Source organism: Malus sylvestris, chromosome 8, assembly GCF_916048215.2.
Source record: "Malus sylvestris chromosome 8, drMalSylv7.2, whole genome shotgun sequence".
NCBI lineage: Eukaryota > Viridiplantae > Streptophyta > Magnoliopsida > Rosales > Rosaceae > Malus > Malus sylvestris.
In genome coordinates this window covers 6544223-6569482 of record NC_062267.1, presented here as the reverse complement: position 1 = coordinate 6569482, position 25260 = coordinate 6544223, and the positions used below count along the sequence as shown (strand labels likewise).

At 37.4% G+C, this 25260-nt stretch overlaps 3 protein-coding genes, 1 long non-coding RNA gene, 1 other non-coding gene and 1 pseudogene across 9 annotated transcripts in view; 3 read left to right on the top strand and 3 right to left on the bottom strand.

Annotated features, from left to right (window-relative positions):
* The first annotated feature begins 4782 nt into the window (after positions 1-4782).
* TRNAT-AGU (transfer RNA threonine (anticodon AGU)) lies at positions 4783-4856 on the top strand. The gene has a single exon. It is a non-coding gene; the product is annotated as a tRNA-Thr (tRNA).
* A 66-nt stretch (positions 4857-4922) lies between these two features.
* Positions 4923-6921, top strand: LOC126633241 (uncharacterized). Of its 3 annotated transcripts, none has more exons than XR_007627001.1 (3): positions 4923-5042; positions 5181-5248; positions 5841-6921. It is a non-coding gene; the product is annotated as an uncharacterized LOC126633241 (long non-coding RNA). The 3 variants fall into 3 exon arrangements; XR_007627000.1 differs by having other exon boundaries at positions 5384-6921; XR_007626999.1 differs by having other exon boundaries at positions 5181-6921.
* Positions 6922-7782: 861 nt separating this feature from the next.
* Positions 7783-9287, bottom strand: LOC126631559 (F-box/kelch-repeat protein At5g43190-like). The gene has a single exon (XM_050301678.1). The coding sequence runs from the start codon at positions 9237-9239 to the stop codon at positions 8076-8078; it is 1164 nt and encodes a 387-aa protein (XP_050157635.1). The 5' UTR covers positions 9240-9287; the 3' UTR covers positions 7783-8075.
* Positions 9288-12012: 2725 nt separating this feature from the next.
* LOC126632656 (increased DNA methylation 1-like) lies at positions 12013-14088 on the top strand. Its single transcript, XM_050303097.1, has one exon. It carries the CDS (start codon positions 12013-12015, stop codon positions 14086-14088), a length of 2076 nt encoding a protein of 691 aa, XP_050159054.1.
* A 172-nt stretch (positions 14089-14260) lies between these two features.
* On the bottom strand, positions 14261-17836 carry LOC126632655 (WD repeat-containing protein ATCSA-1-like; annotated as a pseudogene).
* A 2005-nt stretch (positions 17837-19841) lies between these two features.
* Positions 19842-25260, bottom strand: part of LOC126632940 (probable disease resistance protein At4g27220) — a 45303-nt gene continuing 39884 nt past the window's right edge. For 2 of the 3 annotated variants that reach the window (XM_050303480.1, XM_050303479.1), the window contains exons 2-5: positions 22449-24823; positions 21627-21992; positions 20859-21521; positions 19842-20730 (exon numbers count right to left, since the gene is read on the bottom strand). In XM_050303480.1, coding sequence (XP_050159437.1) covers positions 20002-20730; positions 20859-21521; positions 21627-21992; positions 22449-24821 — 4131 coding nt within the window. In that variant the 5' untranslated portion in view covers positions 24822-24823 and the 3' untranslated portion in view covers positions 19842-20001. Of the gene's footprint in view, positions 20731-20858; positions 21522-21626; positions 21993-22448; positions 24827-25260 lie in introns of all 3 variants that reach the window. The other variant, XM_050303481.1, reaches the window with a different exon arrangement.

Sequence of the window (25260 nt, the reverse complement as noted above, 5' to 3'; positions counted from 1 at the left end):
TACACTCCAAACTTTCTATATTAGAAAGGAAAAATACATATGTGAATAATGTAGAATGAGATTTTTAGAGTGCCAATAACACTTGTCTATTTGTTTTAAAGAAATCCATTGTACATATGTCACTACTTACTTCTGGATACGCGATGATATTGAATAAGACATACTATTCCTCGTAGTGAAGACTCAAATATTATCCATTAAATATATAACCTAACAAATACGTCACGAAGTGGAATCAATCAAAATTTTAGAACCAATCACCATTGACAATATAAACAAACAAAAAATAATACTGAAGAAAAGTCTAGTAAGATACTTCACCGGATAATGCTAGAGTTGGACGTGGTATGCGATTTGCCCAAATATTTATTTATGTTTAAAAGATTTGGGATTGGCGATTGGACTAAACTAAATAGGACAAGGGTTATCTGCCCTTTCATTTCTAGTGTCATATTGTTTGTGTAGTCACAGTTAAGCCACGTCAACATTTTATATTACTATTCATTTTTGTCTTATTATCTCTATAAAAAAAATATATAAATGTTGACGTGACTTAACCGTGATCATACAAAACAGGAGGGCACCAGAAGTGGGAGGGCAGACAATCCTTGTCCAACTAAATAAACCCCAATAGTTGTATATGATTACTTTTTTAATTTTAGTGTCACATTCAAGTGCGTAGGTTGGCAATTTGGAGAGCTTAATTAATTAGGGATTTCAATTGAGAAATGTTAAGGGTTTCTCTCAAAAGTGAGAGCTTTCATGAAATTTTTATCATCTCACAGTTTAAAGTTAATTTATGTATCAACATTCAATATATAGAATATTGTACCAAAAACTTGAGGTGGTAGAGTATACACGAAGAGCTCCACTTTTGAAAGAGTCTCTTAACATTCTCAATTTTTTTTTTACAAAATATATTATTTACACTAAGGGAGTGGGATGGTAAGATAAGCCTCATAATGAGCTAGTAATAATGTAGTTCAAATTCACTTTTAATAAAAATTGAATCTAAAATCTTTCACTTACAAGTGAAAAGAAAATAATATTGAAAATTTAAGCGGTTTAATAGGGAAAAATTAATTTCAACTCATGGGCTCTTCTCCTATGCAGAGGAAAAATGGTCCCCAAACTCTTGAAGCTCTTGTTATGTTTGTTTGTCTTTTCTTCTGGTTTTCATAACGTGAAAAGTTAAATGGTGAACCATTGGAAAATTAAATACATGCTCCCTGCTTATTACCCAAAAAAAAAAAAAAAAAAAAAAAAAAAAAAAAAAAAAAAAAAGAAAAAACATGCAACCAAGCGACGGCGGATTTAGAAACATTTCCTATTCGAGTTAATAAAACTCTGTACTCTAGTTTGACTCGTTGATTTTTATCCTACATTGGTTTTTTTTGAGGTATTTTATCATGTATTTTACTCCCATGACAAGATAGTATAGAAATCTCTCATTTAAATACGGTTAATATTTGATAGGCTTAATAGTTTCTCACACGATTGCTAGTTCGACATGAAACGATAAAAAAATAACAAGCTTCGGATCAACCCGTTAACATATTGGGTCTTATCAAATCACTGGTTAAGAATTTGTTAACAAGTTAGCTCGTTATCCGAGTACCCGTTAAGACCTTATTAAGATAATAAGTATGACAAGAAAATGATGCAAAATAATGGGTTTCAGGTCAATCCGTTAAAGAGTTTGGTTGTTATGATATTCTATTAAGAATCCATTAAGATAATGAGTTTGATATGACACGATCAATTAAGATAACACGTATGATACAAAAACGACATTAATATGACATACACAACCTATTTGCCAAGGAAAAATTGTTGATTTTGTAAGAATATGAGTATGAGATAGAGAAGTTTTAGGACCGGCTATAGGTGTTCGGTTTGATAGAAAAGTCATGTTGATAAAAGGAATGCTAATCCTTGACAAAGAAGGATTTTGTATAGCATTGAGATCAGAACAAGGAAACAAGTATTTGATTCCTATATGAATTTTAATAGGGGATCCTAATCTGTTATGGTAAAGATTATATGTATATATATAGTGGCCTCTCTTCTCACAGAATACACGCTCATATTAGACTTCAACCTATTTGTAAGTTGAGTTCTTGAGAATCTACAAGAGAAGAGAAGGCTCACTAAAAGCTTGCCACCATGACTTCGAGTTCTTGAACTGCTGCAGGTATGCTTTTCTTCCTAGTTTTCTTATACACATAAACTGGTTTAGTCTCTCTAGGTTGTGGTTCATGTTTTGTTCTTGGTGTTTGTTTGTTCTAGTCTAACAGATTTTACATAAATATTAGCTACTGATATACAATATATAACATTGTTAATGTTACGTTAATATTCAATTACAATATCATCGTTCGAATCACTCCGTGTTAGGCTGTTAGCAGGTTATGTGGGCCTCTTTGATGGGCCGGACAAAAAAATGGCTTAGTCGCTCGCACAAATGGCTCCGTCCAATCGAACACAAACCCAACTCCCCTCTCACATCTCGCGCCTCCGAGCACGTAGTCGCGCGCGCACACAGAGCCACCAAAATCCTAAAGGCGGAGGAGACCCAAACCTGCCTAGAGAGCAACAACCATACCATGGCGGCCCCAGCTATCGAATGGATCCTTCGGGTGGAAAAAGACGGCGGTGGCAGTGAGCTACTGCAAGCGCGGACGCGGTCTGATCAAGATCAACGGCTGCCGAATCAAGCTGGTCAAGCCGGAGATCCTCGGTCGGAAAAGCTAATCGTAAAGATGATTGTTTGTGCTAGTGCCTATATCATTTAATCGCCTCCTTGAACAAAGTTCCGTTGTCGGATGTTTCCATTTTCATGTGCATTTTGCCATGAATCTGCCTGCCTTCTCGTTTCTTTTCCACCCTTATCTCTCAACCGATTGGTCTCAGAAGCCAAAGTTGTAGCTATCTATGTTAGAGTAGAGACTTGCCCCAGAGAACCCACTTCCTTGTGCTTATGAAGATGCATGGCTGGGCGGCTCTTCAATGGGTTGCTTCTCACACAAGCACCAAAGAATCAGATAGCAAAAAAGAGCCATGGTTTTTCAACCATGGAGGTCAGATTGTACACAGGTGATGATAGTGCAGGTGGAAATATTGCACAGAGCCTACGAGTTGAGAGCTTGTTTGGCGTTTCTGTCCCACCCTTATTTTTGGGGTTCCAAACCAATTAGGCAAGTTAGAACCTAGAGGTGAAGACTTCGATAAGACTCTGGTGTATAAAGGTTGGGACTTTGATTACCCGGCCATCAGCTCCCGGAGGGATTGACAATCCAATGGAGAATCTGGCGGTGCGGGTGGCTGGACTTGGGTGCTCTAAGCTGCTGCTTGTGTGTGTTTCTGGAAAATATGAGTTGAGGGATCGATCGGGTGGTTTTGTATTATGAATTTTTCAAGGAAAGTTCGTGGAAAGGAGATCAGGATCATTTCTCGATTGAGACTGACGGGAGATCGCCAAGGAGGGACTGCATCCTAACATTCTAACATATACTTAGGAATGCTCCTAATCCACAAGGCATCCTGCAAAATTGATAAACTCGCGCTCATAACATGAACCTGTAATATTGCAACATATGTTTTCTTGTTTTAAAAACTATTTCATAAATACTTCATGCTCAACCAATGGTAGATTCATAATTTTTTCCTATCCGAGTTAATGAAACTTTGTACACTAGTTTGGCTTGTTGTTCATGGTTTCGTACTCTATTCCAACTTCTGCGAGGCATTTTTCAAACATTTTGCTCTCGTGACAATTGTGTTCAAGAAGAACATAAAATAAACCATGAATGAGAAATAATTATAAGAAACTGGGGCATTTGAATACATTGGTCCATACGTGGATCCACTATCGCAATCAACTGGTAACGAGTGCCACACGTTCCATAAAGTTTGCCAAGCCATCAAAAGATATCAAAGTCTATTTGATAGATTTTCATTAGTGTCTAGAAAGGAAAAATTTAGAGCCCTTCTGCAAAAATTTTACCTCAGCTAATTGCAGACTTTGCAGTTAATTAGAATTCCTCCTAATTTTGTGTTTAAACTCTCAATGGAAGCAGATTGTGTTTACTGTTTAGTAAGCGGGACTTTTGACTCGGGAGGAAAACAATTTAGAGAGATTATATTTACACAACCCAAATTACTTATCTCACATCTTTTTAATTTTTTAATAATTTCTACACATCACTAATACTTGATAGAAAAAATGAAAAGGATGTGAGAGAAGTAATTTGGGGTGTGTGAATATAATCTCCTAACAATTTATTTAGGGGGTGTATTCAATTGGGAATTTGGGAGATTTTAATAGATTCATAAATCCATGAATTTTTATGGAGTTTAACTTATTTGTAGATATTCCATGTAAAATTTTGATTCAATTCTCTCAAAATCTCATGGGAAGAGGTGAGATTTGTGGATGCTTAAAATACACTACAAAATCTCTCCAATTCCTCTAATTCATCAACATTTTCAAATTATTTAAATTCAAATTTTAATTGAATACACCTGAAATGTTATAAACTTATTTAAAATCCTAATTGAATACACCCATAATTCTAAGGATTTTAATAAACTATTTTAAAATCCTGATTGAATACACATTGAATTTCAGAGAATCACTTAAAATCTTAATTGAATACCCCTAAATTCATTAAAAGAATTAAATCCTTCGAAATCCCAATTGAATACACCCTTCGGAGAAAAGTTTTTCTTTCACTATAACAAACTAATATATATATTTTAAACGGAATCTTAAGCATCAGCGCTCTCGTAGCTCAGTTGGTTAGAGCACCCGTTTAGTAAGCGGGAGGTCTTGAGTTCGACTCTCAACGAGAGCAATTTGTTCTATCTTTTTCTCCCTTTTTTTTGGTTCTGCAAGTACTGAACTCTAGGGTTTTACATGAACTTCAGGCTCTCTCTCTCTCTCTATAGAACAAGCTTCTAAAAGTTTCTCTATCCTCTCTACCAGCAATATGTCGACCAAATGCCCTGGCCTCATTCCACCATTGGCAAGAAATCCACAGGTCTCTTCTCTCTCTCTCTCTCTCTCTCTCTCTCTCTCTCTGAATCTCTACTGGCAAGAAAGCCCCAAAATCCTAGCGAAGGGTTTTACATTTTGAATTTTCTGTTATGGGTTTTTGGTGTATTGTTTACATTTGCAGACTTGCTGAACAAGCACCACAGCACTGACCAAAAGATCAACATCACCACCTACACTGAAACTGGACTTGTAAGCCCAAATACTATTTTCAACACTTTTTTTTTTTTTTGTTGGAAAATTTCTTTTTTGGATTTTTGGATTGCTATGTATTATGATGTGCTTTACGATTTGAATTATCAGTTGTTTGCTGGTGGGATTTTTTAGGTAGTTCTTGAGTTGCTGCGTTGGATTTGAAGCAATTGAATCCATAACCATCACAGTTGCATATTTTGGTTTGCTTAGTTCATAGAGGTAGAAAAATTGGATTCCTTTTGCCTTTTTCCGAATCCATTGTCTTCAACTCAATTATAAACGACTTCTTGAAACGTTTCTTGTCAATTTTGTGGACTGGTTCTTGGAAATTATAAGCTTTAACTCAAATCAAGCGACCTTGTTGGTATGTCGGGTTCGTTTGGCAATGGGATTTGATTGAAGTGGATAACTCACATCATCTTTGTTTGCACCTAAAATGTGCACCATTTTACTTATTTGGGCTATTCGGGTAAAATATGGCATTTGGAGGATTATTGTGCAAGAGGGCTAATTTGGAAGATATTTGGTTGTATCAAGCGAGATAGTTTGACATTATTTAATGCTTTTCCCATTTGTTTGGATGGTGGAGGTGTGTTTAGAGATTTGTTTAATCAAAACAAATGCATGCTTTTTCATTGCAAGTGGATGAGAAGGCACCACGCAGGCTTTCGGGCAAAGGGTATATGGTGAAAGAAGCCAACTTGCTTCTTTTAATTATTTTATTACAAGTGGGAGATAGACATGTGGTGGAAATGCAAGCTTGCCTATTTTAATATTATTTCACAAGCAAGCTAGCAATGGAGTTCATTCGTGCAAGTTTAGGGTTCTCAGCAATGGGCTTTCTCAGATCTCTATATAAAGAAGCAGATGCACAAGGATTATGGACACTGAAACAAACAATCAATCAACTCTACTCAAATCAGCTTCTCAATCTCCTTGTAGACATTTACCTTTAGCCAAGCTCCATTTACTTTCCTTGTTTGTTAGCTCTGTTGCTCACTAGTAGTATCGATTTCCTTTGTAGTTTTTTACAACTCATTTTCATTCATTTAATTTACAAGCAATCTACCATACCAATCATTTACTTTCCTCTGTCATTTACACTTCCAGGAAACATGTCATTTACATATTGTTACATTTCTCCACATAAGTGAAGTCCTTATCCTTAAGGCAAAGAAAGAACCTTGATTTGAGCCACTTCCACTCAATGACACAATCTCTTGGTTAGAAGTCGAATTCAGGCGCAATCTCAATCAGTCAAATCCCGTCTACTAACGACATCTAGTAGTTGCACGCTCGCACCCTCCGGTTTCATGTTCGAGTAAATTCCTGACATGCGTGCAATGCCCATGGTGAATTTAAGGGGCGAACAGTCTTCAAAGCTTAAAGTAGTTAGATGTGATGAATTTGTCTCTGCAGTTTCAGGCCCTTAACTCGGGTTTGGCTAAGAAAGGAGGTCTCACTTTTGGGGATGTAGCAGCACAGTACAGATACAACAATGCCACCCTCGACGTCAAAACTGATACACAATCAAATGTGGTTTGCCTACTTCATTTTTCTTTTGATGTTGATATTTGTTATTTTGTTAGAATTTACTTTCGTATGTTCATAAAAGTACAACAAACTTGTATTTTTGTGACCTGTTCAACTTGGTTCTAGTTTCTAGAGTAGTTGACGAGTGTGGCATGCATTCTCTTCCCCTTTCTTCAGTTTCTCTCAACGATCAACCAATTTCTTACTTTTTGAAAAGTCATCTACTTTTAGAAATTAAGAGAGTCACTGCTTACAATTTTCCAACCTATTTTTTTTTATAAGAGAAATGTTAAAGAGAACTTTAAAAAATGAAACTCTTTATGAATTTTCTGTCATCTTATATTTTTAACATAATTTCCGTGCACATATTAGTAAATATTGTGCAAAAAAAAAAAAAATAAGACGACGAAGAATTCATAAAAAATCTTATTTTAAAGAGTTTTCTTAAAATTTATTGTTGGACAAATAGTTTGGAAGGAGGACAATTAGTGTGGAAAGCAATAAAGAATAATTAATAAACCAACCACTATTTGCCTTCTTTCACTCCAAATTTCAATTCCCTTTTTTTGAATTTACGGCTGAAATGAAATAACTTTCTCCCTATCATGTTCAAAGAAATTTCGTATCCATAATTATGTTAATAGTGACACGCTAATTAGTATTTTGTTTGGTATTAAATTAAATAATTTAAATGACCAATAGCAAGCAAAGAAAGGGTCAACGGTTGTGTCAGCTCTTCATTTCTATCATGTTAAGTCAATTCAGACGATATTACTTGCATTAAATAAGAAAGAAAAGTGATTATCACATAGGTTTTTTCAGTCTTTTACACAATTTTGTATAATTTTGACGATTTGTTCTGATTGATTTATTCAATCTAATGGTTATAAATAAAGAGAAATATATGAAGCTAAAATCAATGTTTGAAAATCACTTTGGGTAAGAAATTAACGTCAAATTAGCATCTCTTGTACTATTGAATAGGAAAAAAACAAAAATGATACAAAAACGTGGTAGTATATCATTACAAAATATCGTGACACAATGTTCTGAAATCCTACAACAAATAAAATAAAAAAAAAGTAAAAATCTAATGTCTAAACAGATCTCCCTTTATGAAAATGTACACAAGCAGAATCGGATCAAGGTAACAAATAAGTACTTATCAGAAGCAGAAGCAGAAATTGAGAAAAGACTTGCACCCCTTAGACACTACCACCGTCACCTCTCGGACTAACAAGTTAATAACACAACGCCATCGTTGCTTATCGTTTCATGCAATTCTTTCTCCTCAAGCCGATGCATACAAGTTCGGCATAAAGGAAAACCACCGGAACCCGCAGTTGGATTTATCCGGCAGAGAAGGGCATTTGGGGACCCAATGCCACGTCCTCCTCGAAACCTTGAAGTACAAAACCTCCGGCCAATTGTAGCAGCAGACGCAGATCAAACCCTGATGCCAAAAGCAGTACAGGTGCTCGTAGTTGTGGAAACAAACCGACATCAACTTCTTGCACATCCTTTCCGGCAATCTCTCCACCTCCACCCACTTCATTCCGCCGCTGCATTCCCATTCCCACACTTTTAAGCTCCTGGCAATCCCATTTCTGCCGACCCCACCAATCAGACACAGCTTCTTCCCCTCTCCTCCTCCGCCGTCTCCGCTGCTGACCAGCCGAGCAAACATGAGCTCTGCCGGCAGCTCCGGAATCGGTCTTTCCCACTTCCCGCTCTCCAATTCGAAGCAGACAATCGAAAACGGCTCTGGCGTCACGAAATACAAACACCCTTTGAAGTAAACTCCCGTCTCCTGACAATTGTTGCTTAAAACCGTCTCTGAAAAGTTGAATTTTTGCCAAGATTGGGCCTTCGAATCGTAGAGCAAAGTGCTTTTGGACGACGATCCGGAAGAGATCATGAACATATTGTACCCAGCAGGGGTGGCAATCAAAGAGAAAATCTCGAATCCAAAAGGGTAATATGGAAATTCGATCACTCTGGAGGACTTGGTCATAAGGTTCAAGACGAGAAACGAATTGGGAAGAAGGAAACAGAGCAACCCATTGGACGAAGAGAGGAGGGAGGCTTGTGCTGCGCCTGTTGCACAGGGTAGCAGAGGAGAGAGAGACAAAGGTAACTTGCGCCAGGTTGCGGCGGTGGTGTCATAGAGAGGGAAGTGGTGGAAGCACTGAGGGTGGGAGAGGAGGAGGAAGGAGGGGAAGGGGGAGGAGGAGTGCTTGAAGACGAAGGAGGGAGAGAATAACAGAGACTTGAAGCGCTTGCAAGTCGATCGAAGATTCAGTAAGTTTTTGAGAGGAAGGAAAGAGAGGACGAGCTCGAGGAGCTCCTCCGGCAGCTTGCTCCATATTCCGGCATCCATATCCGGTGGGGTGGAAGGAGAGGAGGAGACGGCGGTGGTTTGACAGTTGTGGTTTGGCTGAGAGTGGTCTTTCATTTGAAACAGAGCATTTGGGAGGAGAGTGTGTGTTTGTACTTTGTAGGTTTTGCCGCGAGAGGGTTGAAGATTAAATACGAAGTGATGTAGAAAGCATTGACTTCCGCTAATGACCTTAATTATTCACACTTAATCCAAGTGTTTATTTTAATAATCAAGAAAGAATCAAGTGTTAGCTGGTTAATCATTTTTAAGTGCAAATTTTGGGATGGGAAATCAAGTGGGCATTAAGATTTTGATCTAAGAATGTTAGACATGAACGCGTGTTCACCTACTGCATAGAAAACTTGAACATAAAGTTGTAAACGATATATGATACGTTATTACGAAGGTTTTTTTAATCAAAATGGTCATTGAAATTGACATAACTCTTCATTTTTGTTCTTGAAATTTGAAAGCAATAGTAATGGTCTCTAAGTTTGTTCATCATCAATTATTTTGATCATTTCGTGACAAATCTCCATTAATAAGGATAAAATGACAAATATACCCTCAAAATTTGTCAAATCATTTTGGCCCAGTGTTTATTAAGTTGTGGGCCTTTTTTCTCATATTGGTCCTTAATTAACATATTTTTTAACGAAATAACCAAAATAATTGGTGGTTGATAAACTCAGGAACTACTTTTATTGATTTCAAATCTCAGAGACCAAAATGAAGAGTTATACTAATTTCCAATATCATTTTAGTTAAAAAGCCTATTAAAACTGCACGAAACATCTTTATCTTGCATACCAATTTAGAACAAATAAATAAATACGCCTCAAGAGAAGCGAGCATGATACTAAAATATATGTACTAAATAGAACTTTCCATAGATTTGTAATCAAATATAGGACTAAGACATGACACTAAAGTATGAATTATTATTGATTTAGTGCTCCTCTCCCTCAATTTTTTAAAACACAAAGTTAACCTTTTTTCATATTTCCCACCAACTTCTGGTTGGCAAAGTCTAAATTTGTTAACTATGAACTACACTTTCAACTACGTGCTTACTTGTTTTGGATTAATTTCCAATTTTATATGCAACGTATATTGGTGAAGTGATAAATTCTATGAAAACTGGGTGGGCGGTGTTTGTGATGGTATATATGATTGGGGGATTCAACCTCGCGTTTCGTGCAAGCAAGATTGTTTTGGACCGTTGATTTGAGCCCTCCACACTTTTTGGATTGATTTATCAACCGCTCGTAGAAACTTATTCACGGGTTGATGCCTAAACATTTTGAATAGATATTTCTAATCCTTTAGACCAATTTTTTATGATTGGGTTAAAATTCAAAATTCAAGTTTTTAACTTAACCAAAACTTCTTTAATCGTTGAGCAAAAAAAAAAAAAAAGAATTTAGGTTAAAACTTATTTTTAAGCCAAATTTAGCCCGGTTGTTGACTCCGTTGGCTACTTGCGGACAAACTAACAACTATTTTTTTTATTGTATGACCCACGTGGTTAGATTGCTAGTTCAATCAGCGATCTAGATTCAATTTTTTTTAAATTAAATTTATAAATACATTAAATCCAATGCATATGATCGAATATGAGCAAATCTAATGATAAAAAAATTTGACAACTTAAAATTAAATCCAATAGCTAAAACAATTTAAATAATTATTTAAATAAAAATTCACTCAAACAGTCTATAAATATCTATGTATTTGTTCAAACATCTACAAAAAAACCACTTTTGCCAAACAATTCTTCTTTATTTTTTTTATTTTTTTATCTTTCTGCTCACCTGTGTATTTGATTTTAAGCATGGGGTAGGTCATGTGGTTTTCCATGTTCTTTCATGTGGTGTATATGCGTAAGAATGAGATAAATTTAGCGATTTTCTATTGTTTATCCAAATTTAAATACTTTTGTGTTAAAATGTTCATAAATATAAAGTAGGATAATCTACATAAATTTTATTTATACAAAAAAAGTTGTCAAAAATAAAAAATAAACTAAAATCATTCTTTAATAATTTCGGCTAAAATTTTAAGCAAATATCATTGGAGAAGAAAAGCTATTTTGAGTTAGAACTTAATTTTTTGGGCTAAAAGTTTAGATTTAATCCCAACCATTGATGTTGGTCTTAAAAATAAGTACTAAATCAGAACGTTCCAATAAATATAACTAGCATTTGCCTACACGGGGAGTGAGAGGTTTTTGTTTTTGGTTTTTATTTTTAATATTGAAGGTATTTTAACATCACCGGTAGGTGAGGTTTCAATTAAAAATAGTAAAATTTGGACATGTGAAATTACATTATTTCCCATCATTTTTTTGTGTGATATAAGACTAAATAATCTTTTCACCCTCTTTTAATTGACAATGAGAGTTTCATTAATTAATAGAGATAAATTTCAAAAAACCAGAAATCCTCAGTCCATTAGGAAAACCCGACCGGCCCATATATATCATAATCGCAACCGACCCAAATACTTCACTATGAATCTCTCTCAGTTGTTCTCCAACTACTGATTTTCTTATATCGTCAAATATTTTACCGAGATTGGGTTTTTTCGTTCCATGCCAACAAAATTCGAAAAAAGTAGTGGAGACGAATTCTGACCGTTGATCTGGGCAAAGATAAAAAATTTCCTGTTGGTACTAGGAATTCCGTAGCACCCAAGTTAAATATCCCACACCTCCTCCATCACATTGAACCCTAATATAACTCTCTCTCTCTCTCTCTAACTTCTCTGTCTTTCTCAATTTCTTGAGTTCTTGGATTATATTTTTCTACATTAGAGTTTTTAGGGTTTGAAGATTTTGATGAAGGCGATGAAGCAAAAGCTGGTACTTACAGTGGAACCAGAATTCTGCCCCTCGGCAGTTCAATACTGGGCGAATGGCAACACGAAGCGCGGCCGCGGGAAGTCCGACGTCACTGAGAAGGCGAAAAGGCACCTCTCCGCCTTGGGATGGAAGTTCTGGTATGCTAACAAGCAACAGAAGACTGAGTTACGGTACGAGTCTCCCATCGGAAAAGTCTACTACTCGCTACGCTTGGCTTGCCAAGCCTGTGTAAATTCTCCAGGAGGAGGAGTGTTTTCCGAAAGCACTACTTCAAATTCCGTGGTGTCCGTGGAGTGCTCTGCTGCTCCTGATATCGTAGTAGATGTTATGCCGCAATCGACATCAAGAAAAACGGTTAAGAAGAGAAAGATTGGTGAAACATCGAAGGTCGATGATGATTGGAGTCCGAAACAGAAGCGAGGGAAGGTTCTTGCGGATATGAAGAGACTAAGGAAACAGAATAAAGCTACTAAACAGCAGGTCACACGCCTTTTACGGTCTACCAAAACAGCGAGAGAGATTGAGATAACGGATCCTGGTACTCGAAACCCTAGGACAGTCCTGTCTTGGTTGATAGACAGTAATGCTGTGTCGCCGAATGCTAAGGTACACTACCGCCCTAGAAGAGGCACTGACAGTCCATTGGCAACCGGTCAGATAACCCGCGAGGGAATCAAGTGTGACTGTTGTTCTAAGGTGTTTACCCTCACTGGATTTGAAACACATGTTGGTAGCACAAACCATAGACCAAGCGCCCACATTATATTGGAAGATGGCAGGACTCTCAACGATTGTCAGAGGCAGATGATGAAGAGTCGGAAAGGAAGCACCAACACTGTCACACGGTCAAACGACGATTCGAGGGCTGACAATGTGCATCAAGATCATCATCATCATCATGAGCAGAATGATGATATATGCACCGTGTGTCACTTTGGAGGCGATCTGATTCTGTGTGATCGGTGTCCTGCTGCATTCCACACTAGTTGTCTCGATTTGAAGGACGTGTTGGAAGGCAATTGGTTCTGCCCATCGTGTTGCTGTGTGAAGTGTGGTAAAGGAAACCCTAAGGAGGATAGAAATAATGGTTTTGTGATATGTAGCCAATGTGATAAAAAATACCACTTTGGGTGCCTGAGGAATGAAGGCGTTGCGGAATTGGAAAGGGATTCCAAAGAAAACTGGTTTTGCAGCAGAAAATGTGAAGGCATATATAAGGGAATCAACAAGATTGTGGGGAAACGAATTCTGGTGGGTCCCGACAATCTGACGTGGACAATATTGAGGCCATCTACTCCGTCTGATTCTGACATGGAAGACTTGACAGAGAACTACAGCAAGCTCAATTTGGCCCTGAGTGTGATGCACGAGTGTTTCGAGCCTTCTAAGGATCCTTACACGAAAAGAGACATTGTCGAGGACATTATTTTCAACAGAGAATCGGACCTTAGCCGCCTGAACTTCAGAAGGTTTTACACAGTGCTTTTGGAGAGAGATGAGGAAGTGATTACCGTCGGTAGCGTGAGGATATACAGTGAGTTGGCGGAAATACCTCTGGTGGCAACTAGGTTCCATTATCGTAGGCAAGGAATGTGTCATGTTATGATGGATGAGCTTGAAAACCAGCTCGTCAACTTGGGAGTTGGGAGATTGATTTTGCCTTCTGCTTCCAGCACACTGGATACATGGACCAGCACTTCATTTGGGTTTTCAAAGATGACAGCTAATGAGAGGATGCAGTTTCTGAATTATACTTTCATGGATTTCCAGGACACCATCTTGTGCCATAAAGTATTGAAAAGGACCAACTCTACGACGCCAACAACCATACCGTTTGAAGGAAGTATCAAATTTGATGGATCGCCCGGTGCCACCTCTACAGTAACTCAGGCAGAAGACAATCAGCCGGAGAATGGAGCTTCAGACCAAGAATTGGGGAACGTTGCCTCCGGTGACAAGTTTTTGATTGATGTTGACTGCATGCTGTTGGACAACAACGAACCTAGTTTCTCAGCGTGGTACAACCAACAGAATTTTAGTTTGATTCCAGGATTTTGTTAGGGTGTAACTATATAGGATAACTGAACAAATTATCGAGGGAAATATTTGACAGATACATTTGGTAATTATGTACAATTTTTTAATGTGTTATTAAACTAAATATCACTTATCAAATTTATTTTTCGTTCAGAACAGACTCAGTTTTTCTTCTTTTAATTCATCAATGCACAAGTTTTTCCATGAATTTTTCCCTGGATTCTACTTTAAGAATGAGTTTAAATGTACATATATATACACGCCGCAAGAAAATATAAACTTACTAATCATTGTGACTATCAAATACAGCCTCTTAGATCTAAAAGCAAAACAGGAAACTCCGAGAAAGACAAAGGTGCTCTACCTAGCGGAAATGAGGATCACAAGCACAGCGGATGCTAGTCACTCCAATTATCCTCGTCCTTGGATGGTCTTTTATCCTGCATTTCCAAACATGCATAAGATACAAGCCGCTAAGCAACTAATAAGGTTAGATACACAAAATTATCAGGTGTCCCACCTCATTGGAAACCATTCTTGGCGGCGACCAAACTAGAATTTGTCTATCATCGCCACCAGTGAACAATTCCTGCAATGAGAGACATGAATTACAATTCATACAGGATTCAAAAATCATCAATAATCCATAGATAACAAGGTGAGCTCATGGAATAAATAAATTAACGGAAAACTTCAACAGGCTTTGTAATTTTTAATCTGATCTTAGAACAGTTGGAAAAAGGGCTTACAACTCCCGTTAATTGACATAGAAGTTGGAGCAACTGACTTTAATATTAAATGCCATTTTAGTTTATAAAGCATTGATTGGAAAAGACCTATAGAAAAATCGTAAATTGTTTGAAGAGTACCTGATCCTGTGAACCAAACCAGCAACAGTTTACATGTTCATAGTGACCACGACATTTCAGGGATGTTTCACCTGACCACATATCGAATGCCTGAGAAACAAAATCTGGATGTCAAACGTTGAAGTTTGTAGAGATGCTTGTATTTTAATCCACATGTACAATTCAAAAGACTCAAACCTACGAAAAGAATGCATTACCTTCACAGCTGTCATGCATGGAACAAAAACAAGCTCCGAATTCTGACTTGTAGCTAACTGTATGGGCTTGCTGCTTTGCATACGCACAGTTTCAAAGTCCACCAAAGTATTGCAGCCAGATTCTATATCCCACAAGTCTTGAATCGGAACCTGAAATGCAAAAGATCGATCAATGACATCGGCAGTGAGGAATGAATGAAAAACCAATTAGACTAACTTATGCATGAAAGGAATGAATCAAACATTAGGAAACTAAGGTGTGAGATCCCCCATGCATGCTTTTCTCTTTTTATTTTTATTTTCTGTTGAAGGTCGTATTCTGAAGTGTGATCTGTACTGTATGACACCAGCGAATTGGGTTAAACTTCAATAATTCTGTGATAAAGTGTAAATTGATGGATATAATTAAAAAAGTAAACAGTGAACCTGAAACACTACGATTAGTATAAACATTAACTCGGTTAAAGGGACTCAAACATAGGATAGACAATTTAAATGGATTTGCTTCTCAAGCATAACAAACCTCCAAAATTAAATCACTCAAAGTGCACTTAAGAGGTACATGCCATCTTCAGTGACTTTTAATCCAGTAACAGCACCGTAAGGAGCAGTGGCACAATCCTGACTAGATAGCATCCCTGGATGTAATATTTGCTTCATAGATCCCTTTACTGGACCTTTACCAATAGGTGAGTGCTTTGCACCGCTCCCATTCGTAAGTTTCCTTTGTGCTGCCCGACCTTTTGCAGATGTGCTTTGACTTGGGGACGAGGACTTAACTGTTGAACCCTGAGCCAGACATAAAATCAAATATTATCATAAGGATAAGTTCAACATACCATTTTCTCCAGTTAAAACTAGATTCTTCTACTGACTACAAGCTTCAATAACAAACATTGCTAATAATGCAATGAAATTAGAATTGAAATTTGAAAAAGAGGGAACTCAGGACTTATACAATCAAATAGACATCGCATATAATGGGTTGTGCATTCACACTGTATCTTCAGTGTGGATCATCGTATTGGTTGAGATCACATCACGTTTCATTGTCATAAAAGTCACAGATCCATGTGACACCAACAAGTTTAGCTGTGTTCAACTTTGTGTTGAATAAAACGGAGAAGAATAACATGACAGGAGTGAAAGAAAGCATAAAAACTTTTTCCAGTACCAATGATTTAATAGTTTAACAAAGAGGAAACAACATTTCCCAAAAACATATATAAAACCATTTCAGAAATGCTGGTGAAATAGGCTAACTAACAGCGAAGCAAATAATATTAAAATAAAAACTGAGCAAAATAAGTACGCTATAAGTAATTTGAAAACAAACTTTTTTGGCTCAGCCAAGAAAAGAAGAAAACCTTAACTGTGGCAGAGCGTTTCAGGATGGGTGGACGTCTCCCTAGCTGAGACTGAGATTGATCCAAAACAAGAAAAAATCTGGCACGTCTAATGTCCCAAAAACGTATTGCACCATCACATCCACCTAGAAGTAGACCATTCCACAGCCATCACACCATCTGCCATCATGAAAATACAGCACTTACGACCCTCTAGATGCACGAAACTTTATTCTACGTTATATGTTAAAACTTAAACCCAAGAAACAAGACTAAAAACACTTGTGCTTTTGTAAACAAAAACTAGAGAACCCAAAGGAAGAATATGAATCTACCAAGAGCAGAAACCTAGCTTTACGATAATAAGGTTCTAAGCATGAATCCCACCAACACAGTGTATTGTAAATTTCCTGCTGCCCACAATTACAGGGTTCAACCAGAAAATCCAAATGCTACAAATTACAAAATGCTGAGAAAACCGACTATGCTGGATTGTTTAAAGAAGCGAATTTTCACAACATTCGTGACTGTCCACCCTAAATTTCAAGAAGAACCCCTGCTTATATCCTCAATATTGTCATCCAAAATGTTTCATGTGTTCACATAACCATGATAAGAAGTTTAAATTTTGTAACTTTCTATGTATCAAGTGTGCATCAAACGTCGAATTCTATGAATTTTGGGACATACCGCGGTGGCCAGACAAGGTGTGAGCAAAAGCCCCAGAGGCAATATCACAGAGGCGGACTTGAACATCTTCGGTTCCGGCAGCAATGAGCATGTGAGAAGTTGCCAACGGCGACATTGCAGTCCAGTACATCTTCCCCGACATCTTGAAGTCCATCACTACCTGAGTCGTATTCGTGTCCCAAACATTGATGTGATGATAGTACGACACCGTCACAAACAGTCCGGTGTTGACGGGATACCACATGGCGGAGGACACCGCGTACTTATGCCCGTGCTTGTGCTGCTTATCCATCGCAAGCAGGCACTTATGCCTCGTGATAGCTCCGCCGCCCACGTTATCGGTCCCGCGCTGGACATCGAACACGGCGGCGGTAGCATCGGAGGCGCCGGATAACATGTACCGGCCCTCCGTCAAATCGAACTGGAGAGAGTTGACGGAGCCTCGATGAGGGGAGATGATGTCTTTGTGATTGGAGAGTTGGAGTGTTTGGATAACAGGTACCGGCCTTCCGTCAAATCTACATGCCCAATACCTCGAAGGAAAGCTACTTGCTTTTTAGAGTATGCACCATAAAACTTAATTGATTTGAGTTTGCAAAAGAGCCACACCAACTCTCTATATTGCTGGGCAACTTCAACTTTCCTCGCTTGGGAAATAATCCTGAAACATTACAGGCCAATGTGGGGGTGTTTTACAGCAGGCATGGCAAAAAATATTGGGTCTTCAAAACTTTTATTCATTTGAGCAGAAAGAAATGTTCTATTTTGCTTGATAAATTTCAATAGAAGTACACTTACTAGGGTGTAAATGTGTGGATACTTCAATGGTAGAAAAACATCACTTGGGTATTTACCTAGATCAGGTTCTTGTAGATAAGGGTAGATATCAAAGACTTGTGGGGAGGTGAATTTATTTATAGGAAACTAATGAAAATAGTTTGAAAACTTTGAGTTTTAATGATAAAGACAAAATAAAGGGTAAAGTGAATAGTAGCAGGTTTGACTTTTTAGTATAAAAATGTGGTTTTTCGTTAAAGTGAACAGTACCATGGGCTTTTCGTTAAAACTCCCTTTATTTATCTCATACTCGTCCTAATATTGCATATGATGTGAGTGTTGTAAGTTAGTTTATGCACTCGCCTAGTGAAGATCACATAGTTGTGGTAATGTGAATTTTGGCTTATCTGAAGTCTGCATCCGGTAAATGAATACTTTATGGTAAAACATGAGCATCTAAAAGTTGAGGGGTTTACAGATGCAAATTGGGCTAGCAATGCTACTGACAGACAGTCTATATCTAGGTATTTTACGTTTGTTAGAGGTAATTTGGTTACATAGCATAGTAAAAAGCAGAAAGTGGTGTCAATGTCGTCTGCGGAAGCTAAGTATAGAGGTATGGCACATAGAATGTGAACTTCTTTAGTTACGTAAACTTTTGAGATGTCTTGGTTTTGAACTAAAGGAGATGTCTTGGTTTTGAACTAAAGGAGACTATGCAATTATATTGTGACAATAAATCTGCAAGGAAGATAGTTGACAATAAATATGCATGTGGAAATTATCGACACTTTGTCAAGGAAAATCTTGAAAAGAAAATTGTCTCTATAACGTTTGTGAGTTCATGAAAGCTTCTTGCTCATGCAGTATCTAGTAAGGTTTTTCAAGATTTAATCATCAAGTTGGGCATGTATGATATGTATGCACTAATTTGAAGAAAAGTGTTGATTTGAGTCTTAATTGTAAATGTTATTGGAGTCATGTTTTAAGTAGGATGAGAATGTGTAATCTTTAGGATTTAATGTCCTTATATTTTGCAATTACTTTCCTTATAGTATAAGATATATGTGCCTATATATTATAAAATCCTAAAGGATCCCTCCAACCTCATCTTTCCAAATTCACTCATTTTTCTCTAATTTTAGTACGTACACCATCAGACTCCTTTTATGTTTCCTTTGTGTTGATCGAAGTTCCAACCACTCTATTCTTCTAGGGGTGGGCATAAAAACCGCCAAATCGGAAAACCGAATCGAACTGTGACAAAAAAAAACTGTAAAAAACCGCGTTAACCAAAAAAGTCAAAACCAGAACAAAAATTGAACCGAACCGTTTCAAACGGTTCTGGTTTCGGTTTGGAAATATTAAGAACCGAAGGAACTGGATCGAACCACTTTTAATATAAATTATTGTTTTATTAATATTTTTATATAAATAAGACATTTTTCCAAGAAGACCATGTGCATAAGCCCAATATTTTTCTTCACTTCTCTTCCCCTCCTTTGTTGTTTTATCACTTTTCTCCCCTTACATTATTTTTCTCCATTCTTTTTCCGGTATATTATGCATTATGTACATTTTAGTTTTAGTTTAAAATCTACACTCTGGTCTTGATATGAGTCCTTCTATCTTTATATATATATATGGGTAAAAGACTGTTTACTACTCTCATGTTTCGTGGTTTTCAACATTTAGTACATCAAGTTTTTTTCGTTTCAGATTCATACCTAAAGTGTAAATTTTGGGACAGTCTCATACATTCGTTAGTCAAACTGTTAAATCTGCCGTTAATTGTGAAGTGACGCCCATGTGGACAATAACTGGACGCCACGTGTCATCCAAGTTTTTTTTTTCTTCCTCCTCCTTCCTTATGAAAACTAAAAATCATAAGCAAAAACTTATTTTAAATTATTTAAAATTTAATTTAAAATGGGCAGAAAATTGTCTTTATTAAAACCCAAAACCATTACACACAGAAATAACAAACATGTTAACAAGAGAACTAACTATGCAGCAAAGTTGTTAATTCTTTATATATACTGTGTAGTTTTGCCATCACTACCACGACTCCCACCGCCACATATAATATTGTGGATGCTTCTCTGTTAACTGCACTCCTTGTAGTTCTGGGGAACTCTTCCACTCAGAGCTGTTGATCTTCAACTTAGGGCATTTGTATATATTTACAGTTTTCAAGGATGGGAATTTGACAATGCAATTTCCAGAGAAGAAATCTTGCAGACTTGGTAGAAGGTAAAGTTGCAAACTTTGCAACTGGCAAAAAGAAATCTCACCATCATTTCCTGCATCATCTCCATCTGATGTCGTTGCCCCTATTTCTGTCATTCTTTCACAATTCCCAACCACCATTTCTCTTAGCCGCTTTAAAGTTTTGGCTATCGTATATGTTGCTAAATATTTCAAGCTGTGACAACCATATACTTCCAAAGTTGTTAAATTCTGGAAGGGAATAGCAGATGACCCTATATCCTTCAATTCTGGACATACCACCACTTGCAGAACTTCCAAGTTTGAAAAAACTGGGCCTGCCCCTGGGAAATTCTCGTTGCGTAGATACATCAACTTCCGCATTTCGTAAAGCTTCAAAACACTTATATGTGGGAAGGACGCATCTGGATTTACATTATTCTCAAATAAAGAAACTTTCTGGCCCCGCGCAAACGTCAACGATTTTAGTTTCCTAAACAACTGTGATGTGGATGGACCGCACCTTATCTCCATGTCTCTGTCTAAGGCCATCGTTTCCAAGTTGGGGAATGATACATCCTGAAATATTACCAACGCAAGAATGATAAACGGCAACAAAAATAATAACACAAGGAGATTTTTTTTCTTCTATGAAGTAGCTTGAAAGGCTAACTTTCGTTTAAGAAAATTGTGTAATGTATTTTTACCTTGTCAATTAAGAAGAGAGAGTGTTTAATTGGAGTGTCAAGACCGTCCAACTCATGCTTCTGGAAACTTGAAATTTTGGAGACAAAAATATCCAATTTACCACATTCCCTCACCTCCACTCGTTTGAGTAGCGGCCATTCTGAAGCATGGATTCCTGGGTAGAAGCTCTTAAGTTGGTCTAGATTTATAAATTCAATATTTGTTGCTTTTGGAAACACAAACTTAGGCATCATTTCTAGTCCCTCTTCCTTGGAAACGATTTCCTTCATTCCCTTACAACTAGTCACTCTCAGATGTCGTAGTTGCTGAAGACCTCTAGCCACTGAGCATGGAAACATATATTTCAATTTCCCATACCAACCTATCGATACCGAATCTAGATTTTCACAACCAGACATTTTCAACTGAGTCGTAGATGTGTCTTGTGTTTCTTTGCTCTCAAAAACCACCTCTAAACGATCGCACCCACTTATCGATAAACTTCTTAAAGCATTCAATCTCCCTGCAATACTAGGTGTAATGATGCTTATTAGTCTACCGCAGCGATGAACGTCAACATCTCTAAGTTTGTAGAAAGAGTCTGGATCAAGTTTGTTGTGCCATACTGTAGTCGAAATAGATAGCTCATGGATGGACAATTTCTCCAACTTTGGAAAGCCTACCTGCATTCGAATTATGAAATTGTTAAATTCTTTCTTTGTCGAACTGAATATATTAGACATCAGATAATGATCTATAAAAGAGATACAATGGTATAATAGTTTTACCTTGTCGTCAAAAAGAAAGTATACTTCTTCAGTCTCAAGTTTAGGATCAAAGACAAATCCCTTCACTTCTTTACAACCCTCTAGTTTCAAACTCTCCAAAGATGGAAACTGGACATTACAGCTTCCTGAGCAGAATCTGGAGAGTATTGGAAGATATTCCAGATTTAGATGTTGTAGCTTACAAAACATGACATCTGTTTTTTCTTCACCATATTCTTTTGTCGAAACTATCTCTTCCATTGATTCACATCCGGTTATCTCAAGTTTTTGAAGTTGTACAAGATTTCTAGCCATGGAAGACGATAACACAAAAGTTAAACGATCACAATCAGCCACCACCAAGCTTGTTAAGTTGGGCAACACAACCTGCAGTATTTGTACATTCCATTTTTAAGGGGAGAATTCACATTAATTGTTATTATGTAGTCAAATGGTATCTTTAGATAAAACTCAAAATCTCGTGCTAAAGAGCGTGGAGGTTCGAGTCCTCTTCAAGGCATAATATTGAATATTGAGAATGCTCATTGACTTGGAATAAGTTCGGCAGCGGATCACGAAATCTTGGTGATCTTCTCTATCTAATGAATGGGGAGTCTGCTTTGAAATCGTCTGCCCTGCATAGATATTTCTTGATCCGTACTTATATAAAACTGAACCACTTCAAATGATCAAATATATGTAAATAGAGCCACACAAAATCTAGGAGTTCTATGGTGGTTGTTTCATTTTTCTTTGTAAATCATATCCCTCGAATAAAAAATAAATAAATAAATCTTCACTAATGATATGTGTAAATGGGAAAGAATGACACCAGTGGCATACCTCTTCAGTAATGATATGTGTAAATTGGGCATTGTTTTCGACGTGGAGATGCTTGAGTTGTTGAAAATCTTCACTACCTGAGTGGTGCACAACATTATCCTCTCCCTCCGACCCATCCAAATACAAATCTTCACATGATCCCTTCAACAACATTTCTAGACCATGGTCCAATTCACAGCCAGTTGGGAGCTTGAGCTTCAATGTGTTGAGGGTTTCATCCACATCGTACCATTGCTGCCGAGTGCCGATTAATATTTGGTATCTTTTTAACTTGTCAGTGAACAAGTCCGTCGGAATACAGCAAGCATCTGGAACATGTATGCTCAATGCAGCTAAATGAGGCAAGTCCTTCAGTTCTGAAAGGCTAGCATTACTTCTTTCTCCGCTTACTCCTTTGGGCACCCATCTGTTGAAGCTGTTTTTCATTCTCAAGTCTTCTAGACTTGTCAGACGTGATATAACATTAGGTGAAATCACTTCAAGTTCAGAGCAGCTGCTTAAATCCAGCAGTCGAAGACGAGTCAATTTCCCTATTTCTTCAGGCAACTCTTTAAGCTCGGAAGATATAAAGCTGAGAATTTCTAGTTGCGATAGCTGTCCGACTAGAGTTATGTCTCGCAACACGCAACTATCCAAACACAATGTCCGAAGATTTTGTAGGAGATGAAGAGATGGAGGCAGCGACGAAATACGCGCTTCGGTTAAATCCATAACTTTAAGCTCTTTCATCTCCTCAAAGAAGTTACCTGGGATTTCAAGCAAGTCACATTTACATCCCAAAATAAACAACTCCAGTTGTTGGCATTTCAAAACTTCAGGAAGCCTAGGGATGTTTTTGCAAGACAAAGATATCATTGTGCAATTTTCAGAAAACTCCTTATCGTTTGGCCATTCCTTCAAGTCATCTCCTTCTGCTCTTAGTAAGGCACGGTGGCCTTTGGATGCAATCGAGATGGCAACATCACGTAACAAATCATGCATTCTGATTGATGTATTGTCCTCGGAGTCCAGTAACAGACCAGAATCTTTAAGCTCTTCAATCCGCGAGTGCAATGCATATTGTGCGTCCTCCAATGTATCAATGTTCTTAAACAAGCCCAAACCAATTGTATATTTGAACAAGTCTGTCAGAGTTGCGCCTCCCACAAGATTTACCAAAATTCCACAGATCAAGAATAATGGCTTAAGCTTTTTATCATTCAATTGATTGTAACTCCACTCTAAAGCCGAGTATGCTTCTTGTTCGGCTGAGTCTTCATTGTCAAACTCTTTTAGGCTTCTCAAGGCATCCTTCCATACTGGTAAAGTACTTCTATTTCTTAAAGAGCTTGCGACCGTGACAACCAAAAGAGGCAAACCTCCGCATTTTTTGGCTACATCGTTTGCCACAGTTCGCATTTCGGGATTTTTAACAACATCACCTGCCTTCGTCTCAAATAAACGCCAAGCATCTTCCTTGTTTAAAACTTGAAGTGCAAAGTCTTTTTGCGTCCGCTTCTCTGAGGATAGCAGTTTTCGAGTTCTGGATGTCAACAGTATTCTACAATTCGGCAGACAAGGAAGTCCAATACTCTGCAAGTCAATGCTTTCCCAAATGTTGTCTAAAATTAAAAGAACTTTATTTTCTTTTATCCTGTTACATAGACGAAGTGCTCTTACTGACATAGTTTCGCTTTCTTTAACTTCCATACCCAACTTTATGGCAATTTCTTTTTGAATTCCTTCAAGGTTCGGATTTTGCACACTTTTTACCATAACTGCATCAGCAAATAACTTTTCTTTTACAGCTTGCCTGAGAACTTCTTCAACCAGTGTGGTCTTCCCCACGCCTCCAATACCATGCACCAAAATCAGGTCGGTATTAGGAATTCTCAGTTCATCCATGATCTTCTTGACAATTAAAGTCCTCGAATCAAATGCCTCATAATGTTTGTGAGATACCATGGTTATGTCTTGTGGGCGGACATTGTACGAAATGCTAGCGAAATCTCTTTTGTCGTAGAGTTTAAAAACCGCCTGCTGCAACTTTGTTGTTCTCCTGCCTAGCTTGTAACGGAGCACCGGGTTTGGACAAAGCCCACGGAGACAGCTCATCTTTGCTTGCGTATCACGCTTCCATAATTCGTTCACCTTCTCGGTGATCTCAACCACGTCTTTCAGCCAGTTCTGGACTTCAGTTTGGATTTCTTCACCTTTTTCTTCAGCTCGAACAACCTCGAGTTCTAGCTGCTCTCTAGCGGCACTTAATTCGTTCATTTGAGTCTGTAGTTTCTCAAGTTTGCTTTTGCAGTGAGTTAGGTAACCCACTTGGCGTATAGCTGGTTCAACTGCATACTCGGCAACTTTTCCGACGATTTGAATGACAATCTCCATGCCTGCTGATGAATACAAATTAAATTAGAAAAAATGGAGCTGAAGAAATACTTTACTTTTCTAATTGACTTATGAGTTATGATCTTTCAACAACTTATAAACACATTACATTTCAAAGTGTATTATGAAAAACGGAAAATTCTATTCCACTTCTTGAAAAAATTACTTTTTGAATAAAACCTTGTGTAAGATTAGAAACTAATTCTAGTTTCTTGGCATTTAATTGTAATTTTCGAATATTAATTACGTTGTAATAATTATTGTTTTTTGTGTAAGTTATATATTGGTCCCACAGATACTAAAAATGTTATTTATCATTGATAAGTATTATTAAGTTCTCATAATAAGAAAAGTCATATATTGATTATCTGCTTTTCATTGTACGCTCCATATGTATGTTATATGCATATGCATGTTTAGATACCATAGTTATGTATAG

Bases quoted from the DNA above. Each gene is read 5' to 3' on its own strand.
- LOC126632656 (XM_050303097.1), top strand. From the start codon at position 12,013: ATGAAGCAAAAGCTGGTACTTACAGTGGAACCAGAATTCTGCCCCTCG.
- LOC126631559 (XM_050301678.1), bottom strand. From the start codon at position 9,239: ATGAAAGACCACTCTCAGCCAAACCACAACTGTCAAACCACCGCCGTC.